General features: G+C 34.8%; 1 protein-coding gene across 3 annotated transcripts in view; it reads right to left on the bottom strand.

Annotated features, from left to right (window-relative positions):
* LOC143257337 (fibroblast growth factor receptor 3-like) overlaps positions 1-7533 on the bottom strand; it is a 55211-nt gene that overhangs the window by 3498 nt on the left and 44180 nt on the right. For all 3 annotated transcript variants that reach the window (XM_076515855.1, XM_076515856.1, XM_076515857.1), the window contains 8 exons: positions 7365-7501; positions 4299-4414; positions 3343-3453; positions 2920-3110; positions 2034-2156; positions 1809-1879; positions 630-767; positions 306-411 (listed from right to left, as the gene is read on the bottom strand). In XM_076515855.1, coding sequence (XP_076371970.1) covers positions 306-411; positions 630-767; positions 1809-1879; positions 2034-2156; positions 2920-3110; positions 3343-3453; positions 4299-4414; positions 7365-7501 — 993 coding nt within the window. The remainder of the gene's footprint in view (positions 1-305; positions 412-629; positions 768-1808; positions 1880-2033; positions 2157-2919; positions 3111-3342; positions 3454-4298; positions 4415-7364; positions 7502-7533) is intronic.

The raw sequence follows: 7533 nt of genomic DNA, 5'->3' as shown, positions 1-7533 counted from the left end.
CTGTAGAAAAAATGTTAACATATATGTTAGAGAACAGTAGTTACCAGTGAAAGTTGGTAATATAATAAAAATCATGGCTGAGTCCTATCCTGGCTACTGTTCACAAAGATTATAATAAGAAAACAAAAACCCTCATCTTCCCTCAGATATGGAAATAGTAATAAATTCAATATTACGCTGTGATGCATAACTTTTAAATCACCCTAAGGGGCTATCCTTACAGCAATAGATAAACTATGATGTACAAAACTAAGTTACTTTAAAATTACTTTAGTTCCTGAAAGGAGAATTTTAGAAAACCACACCTGTTCAGATGAGATGGTCAAGATGCGGTCCAGATCTTCTACTAGCTCTGTGAAACTTGGGCGTTGATGAGGATAGTTCTGCCAACATTCCCGCATGATCATGTAACTGAAAGGAAAACATTCTTTTATATTAAACAGAACTTGAGATTTGTGTGCCAGCAGGACATGAATAATGAAAACCTTTTACAATTCAGAATTATGGCAATGAAAAATTTGTTACATTACTAAATATACATACTTCTAATTCTGTTGCTTACTATATGATCCACAATTCCTACAAACCTCTGACTGATATTTAAAAATGGTAAAGTCTGTAAAACTTACACTTCCAGAGAACAGTACTGAGGCTTCTCCATTCTGTGTCCTTCCCGTAGAAGATGGAATAGTTTCTCAACTGGAACTGATGGATATGGTGTTCCTCCAAGAGTCATTATCTCCCATACCAATATACCAAATGCCCAGCTGCAGAAAATTAATAATTTCATTCAGAAATAATCTGGATTTTCATTATTTAAATACAAATAATTATTCCTTTATGATGACAAAATTTTATTGTACTTTGTATTTTGGGAGGTGAAGTTACCCTAAACGTTTCTTAGCCTATTCTGCAGTCACAATTCCACCGAGAGAACAATACAGGTAAAGCCACTTCATTTCCTAACTACTATGTATGGTCAACAAGGGAAAGTGTTTTCTCAAGGGACTCTCTTCCCCCCACACACACACACACAGCCAACTTCTTGGAATAGGATTTACATATCCTGTAAACCTAAAGGAGGGGTTGTTCTCAGCTGCTAAGCCTGAATTTTTTGTAGTGCAACTTCTTGGTGATGGCAGATTTACTTTGCAATCACAAAAGTAATTAATGTACTCCATATTTAACTACTTAGTTTCACAAACAGAGCAAAGGAGAAAAGGCATATTCTCAAACCCCAAGTTGGGAAGTTTTGCCTTCTACACACCTCTTCTCTAAACTTCCATGATTAAAATAAGATGTAACACCATCAGTGTTACTCCTGCTGAAAAGCATCTAATAGAGATAAGAATTATCCTATCCAGCCTTACAATAGTTGAAATCTGTATCCTGGGTATATATAATTTAGCAGAGATCAATTTAGAGAATACTAGCTTCACTAGGAGGACATCTCTTCAAAGAGGTTTGTAACGGAGGGGAAAATTGTTAGTTTCAGCAATTCACACCAGAGCTTTCCACGCTAATCTTTAACTAGATTGAATTAGCTAGACAACTTGTTATCTGCCTTTTACAATGTACTCATGGTCCCAAATTGAGGGAACGTTTTCAAGGCAAAAACTCTAACCATGAATCCTCAGAATCACAATCTGGCACACTCGCCACACCTACTCCCATTGTAAAATAAAATCTGATTGAAGAAAACGACCATTGTAGTTATGAGTAAGTCTTGTATTTTTCAACATGAATTAGATAAACAAACCTTGTGAAAAGATTTCTAAAAGCTATATTTGAAGTAATACAAAACTTACACATCACTCTGGCTTGTATACACTCTGTCAAATAATGCTTCTGGTGCCATCCATTTTACTGGAAGCCGGCCCTAAGAATGAAATGGTTAAATTATTTAACAACCAAAAAAATGCAAAAGTAACTATGTTTTGCCATTAGATTTCCAATTGTATGAACTATAACACTTAAATAATGACAGCTTAACATTTTAAAATCTTGCTATTTTTTAACAATTCAAAACTTACGTCAGTGGTCTTCTTATAGTAATCAATGTTGTGTATGTCTCGAGCCAAACCAAAGTCAGCTATTTTCATCACTTTGTCTTCCGTAACGAGTACGTTACGTGCTGCCAAGTCACGATGGATACACTGAAATATACATTATTAATAAATAGTAAGAATCATTAAAACTAAAATGACATCTGAAACATTCTAGCTTTCAGTTTTGATAACCAAGGAATTGTTAAAAACTAAGGTTTACTTATCATGACAACAATGGAGTTTCTCTTGTTAAAATAGTCAGAATATCAATATGAAATTTTTGTATGTTTAAAGAAGTTATTCTCCATCAGTTGATTCACTTTTAATTTTATGTAATTCTAAAGACCACACTAAGAACCTAATCCCCTCACCTCCTAAATCACTGGATGACTATGGGATCTTTTTAAGGTACATAACTAGTATAATGGTAGACTTTAGAAAGGCAAAAGAAAAAGTTGTTTTATGCTATTCAACAAGAGCAGCTGTTGATTCAAATTCTTTATGAATCTGTAACACATTAGCATAACATAATGATAAAATGTTATACTGTTATTATAATAACGTCTGTTTTGAGAATTTACATGTGAAGTTAAGCCAGGTTTGTTTTCACACAGCTGTCCTTAATTTTTAACTATATACTACAAGGAGATGTCAGACAAATGTATCTACACTAATGCTTAGACTATTCTTGTGTAACTGGATATGGAACCTGATTATCACTCTTAATGTAAATGCAGAGTTCATTTTTGTGGCTATGGGATATAAACCATGAACCCTCAGATTCACAGTGTAGCTATGTTAACCATTTAGTTCTTTGCTACAAAAACAGTGGTTATATATGAAAAAAATTGTTACCCAGCAGTTTTCATACCTTTCTTGAAACTAAGTATTCCATTCCTCGAGCCACTTGGTAAGCAAATGAAATCAAATCTTTCTGAGTTAAAGTCTTTGGCTTCAAGTCAGTACCAATGGCCTGTTCGTATCCTGAGCTAGGCCTATGAGCTCTTAAAAAGTCTCTTAAGTTTCCATTAGGGGCATATTCCACAATAACATAAAGTGGTCCTAGATAGATTTAAAATTTTAAATTAATATAAACAAGTTAAAGAATCTCAAATTTAAGTATACTAGTATTTCATGTACATCTTACAAATACATCATGACAAATTCCTCCTTCCATTTCTTACACATTTAAAAACATGTTCAAACAAATTGTAAAACCACAAAGTTTCACTGCTTCAACATTTGTATTTCAGAGGTAAGGAGACCAGATGTTATTAAAAACAACTCCACCTACCATCCTGTGTGCAACAACCTAAGAGGTTGATGATGTTCATGTGTTTCCCAATCATCTTCATGACTTCCATCTCTGACACTAGGTCAGCCAGCTCCTGGTCGATGTGGGCGTCTTGGAATTAAAAAAAAATGTAATAATTACATTAGCATTTATTGCTCATAAACATGCAATAAATATATTAATTTTCATCACAAGTCTTGGAAACAAAGTAGCTAGTCAGAAGTATCCACCACCAACACTTGAACTAGTCTTGTCCAACTGAATACTGAGTCTTGACTGTCACTTTTATAGCACACCCCATGTTTAACTGAATGGAGGAACTTGACTATAACTCTTATACAGGGTGCTTCAAAAAATGTTAACACTTTCAAGAATTTTTTTCTTTCCCTTGTAAATGACTGAAATCGCATTGAAATTGACTTTGGAGCAAAGACAAATGGTTGAACATCTTTCAGTCACCCATAGTAGTTTGCAACAAATACAGAGAGCATTTCAACTGTAATATACCCTCAACAGCCCTACATAAGTATGTTTTTTTTTTTGGAGCACCCTGTAACACACCCCATGTTTAACTTAACAGTGGGACTTGACTGTCACTCTTATACACACCTCAAATTTAACTTAATAATGGGCCTTGACTGGTATTCTTATGGTACATTCTATGGTTGACTGAATGGTAGAAATTGACTGTCACTTTTATGACATACTTCATGCAAACTATTCTTAACAATTCATTAGTTTCTCTGTCCACATTAACATGATATAGACTCATTATTATTTAACATGTTACATTCACACACAATCTGACCAAATAAAGTACAATAATACATAAATATCAGTATGTTATTTAGTGATTCCAAACACATCTTGCTTGGATGATAACCAATAACCACACTGTAATTTTAAAATGTTTCAAATCAGAGTTTCTATAATGACAGAACCAGCCAATCAAGTACCTTTTAACATCTTCACAGCCACAACGGTTGGACCTTCTTTGTCAGTCAAACCATATGCCTCCCCTATTCTCACTTGACCAAAAGCTCCCTCACCGAGAGTCTTTCCTAGGACCAATCTGAAATTAACAAGACAACCATGAGTACAAACAAAATATTCAAATCTAAAATGTATCCACAGCGTCTTACATCTCAGACACAATTTGTGATTTTTACAACCTGTTCTTTCATAACGTCTGCAAATAACTTTAGTTACATTTATCAGCAAGTGAAAACATTATATGTGACATATGCTAAGTGTTACAAATACAATATATATATATATCAAATAAACTGCCAGATGTCTTAAACAAATAGAGGATTTTATCTGTTACCGAGTTTTTTTTTTAAATTTGAAAGAAATTCTGTTTTTAGACAAACACGTTAGATAAATTAAGGTGTCTTGTATTCATGTGAGGAAAGGTTACTGTTGAAAGTAGAGCTACAACCATATAAACACATAACAGTTACATTAATTTTAAAAATCCTCCTTTAGCGATTTAAACTCAGTAGATTTCGACACACAACACCAACACCATGTCAACAACTTCATAAATACAAACCAAGCTTCATTCTCACCAGGATTCCCCGGCGAGACACTAGAAGCATACTCAAATTCAATCAATAGAAAAATAACCATATCCGAACTAAAGATTAATATCAAAAACTTGAAGAACACTTCCCCCGGACATGACCAAATACCTAATATTATTCTGAAAAAAAGTTCCACACTCCTACTACAACACCTCACAAACATCATGAACATTTCACTAGCGACCGGGTATTACCCTGACACGTGGAAAAAAGCCATCATAACAACGATCCCCAAGAAACAAACTAATAGAACAAATCCAGATAATTTCCGCCCCATCAGTCTGTTAAGCTGCCTTGGCAAACTGATGGAGAGAATTATCTCCAACCGTCTCCTCCATTTTTGCGAATCAAACAACATCCTTCCAGAATCTCAAAATGCCTCCAGAAAAAATAGACAAACAACAGATCACCTCACACGACTCACCGAATCAATCTACAAAGCTTACAACAACAATCAAGTAACCATCGGGGTATTCCTAGATGTCAAAAAAGCATTCGACAGCGTTTGGCACAACGCCATCATATACAAACTAAATCACCTACAAATAAATCCCGCGATAGTCAAATGGATTTCAAATTTCTTAACCAATAGAACAGCACAAGTAAAAGTCAATAAAACCATATCCAAATTATTTAATATAACGGCAGGAGTTCCCCAAGGATCAGTCCTCTCTCCACTTCTATACATAATTTTCGTCAGTGACATACCTTTTCCAAATCTAACATACACACACAATTCACAATACGCAGACGACATCGCAATCTGGAGCACCTCCAGAAACCCAGCAATGGCCATGTCTCGCGTACAAGAATCACTAAACAACGTCTCAACATGGAGCAACAAGTGGAGGGTCGTGTTAAATCCGACAAAAACACAAGCAATCACCTTCTATAGAAAACTAAAGAAGCAAAGAAAAAATCTAGAAAAAATAAAACTATCACTTGGAAACACAACCATTAACATGAGCAAAAACATCACATTCCTTGGCGTCACTTTCGACACAAAACTAACATGGAAAAAACACATAAACAATATACACTCATCAATCAGAAAAAGGATTTCATATCTAAAGACTATAACTGGTAAACAATCGAAATGCGCACCGAACAACATTATACAAATATACAAGGCTTAATCGGTCCACTAATAGAGTACGGATGTCAAGTAACATACAATATGTCATACAACACACTAAAAAAAATCCAAGTGCAACAAAACAGAATATTAAAATCCGCATTCAGTTTACCATCATTTACGCCAACAAATTATCTACACTAAATTAGTAATTTACCAACTATAAGAGATAGAATAACAGAACTTTCTCTCAAATATTATCTAAAAGCAGAAAATAGAAACAAACTAACGGCATCACTACACAAATTATCAAGTGCACCAACAAAATACATATCACCTTACAACATATTTCAAGAATCACAATTCAAAGAATCTAAATAAATAAAATCCATGTTATTAACATGAATTCCTTTTTTCAGGTACAGGGCACACGACAGGCAAAACTTTCAGCGCCTGTCGTGTGAAAGTGGGTTTTCTCGGGGCGCTCCCGTTTCCCCCCACATCAAAATCTTTGGGCATTGGATTTCTAGATCCCAGCCCGGGCAACTCTTTTGCCAGACCCTGAATCGTGCCGTTTGAGTTGATCTGGATTTGAATGAATTACATTCATGTTCACATCTGCCTAACTTTTTCCTTTCGGGACAGGTCCCGGCCTTTCTTTCCACTGCTGCCTTTGCCTCCACCCAAAACAACATTTAGAGAGACATCCTCCACCCAAAAAGTCAAGAATAATAACGATAATTAATTTATTAAAATAATAATAATAAAAAAAAACACCACTTAATCTTAATAACAATCCACGAAAGGGGACGAAGAGGAACCACAAGGTTCCTGAACACCCCAGTTGGAGAGAGAACTCTTCTGATTTCTCTCTCTCTAAACTGAACCCCTGCCACGTTAGTTTAGTTTAGTTTAGTTTATTAATTTTAAAGAAAAGAATTCCTGTTTATGATAGAGTGAACTCAACTATCTTCAAGCCTTTGTGTAAATGTTCTATTTAACCTGTTGATATATTAAAGTGTCCACTTTAAACAATTAAATATGATTTTATTCGTGAAACACAAAGTCAAAAGATTAGATAAAAATCTTATGGAAAATCCAAAATCTAGTAACTAAAGTTACAACCAAAGATGAATTATGTTTCAATCCAGTGCCATAGCTGGTCTCATAAAGTTAAATCAATAGCTACGAGAACACTGATGTTCTAAACATCTCGGTACCAGTAATATTCCTCACATGGAATCTATAAAGTAGCCTGTATTCAATATATCACACAAATTCACATATAAAATTAGTAAGTAAAACTTTAATGAGGCTTAGATCTATCTAAACTGTTATGAAGAAACAAATACAAATATAACCTTTCTCGAGGGAACTCCCAAAGTGGGTCTGGAGGAATTTCGTACTCAGATACTGAGCTCTTATCTGGTGATGGATATCCCTGAGTCACATCAATCTTTACAAGGGGTGCCACAGACTGTTCCAAGAGGCCAGGTTCCTACAAGATTTTCACTTGCAATTTGATTAAGG

Source organism: Tachypleus tridentatus, chromosome 7 (assembly GCF_004210375.1).
Source record: "Tachypleus tridentatus isolate NWPU-2018 chromosome 7, ASM421037v1, whole genome shotgun sequence".
NCBI lineage: Eukaryota > Metazoa > Arthropoda > Merostomata > Xiphosura > Limulidae > Tachypleus > Tachypleus tridentatus.
This window is presented reverse-complemented; position numbering and strand designations above follow the sequence as displayed.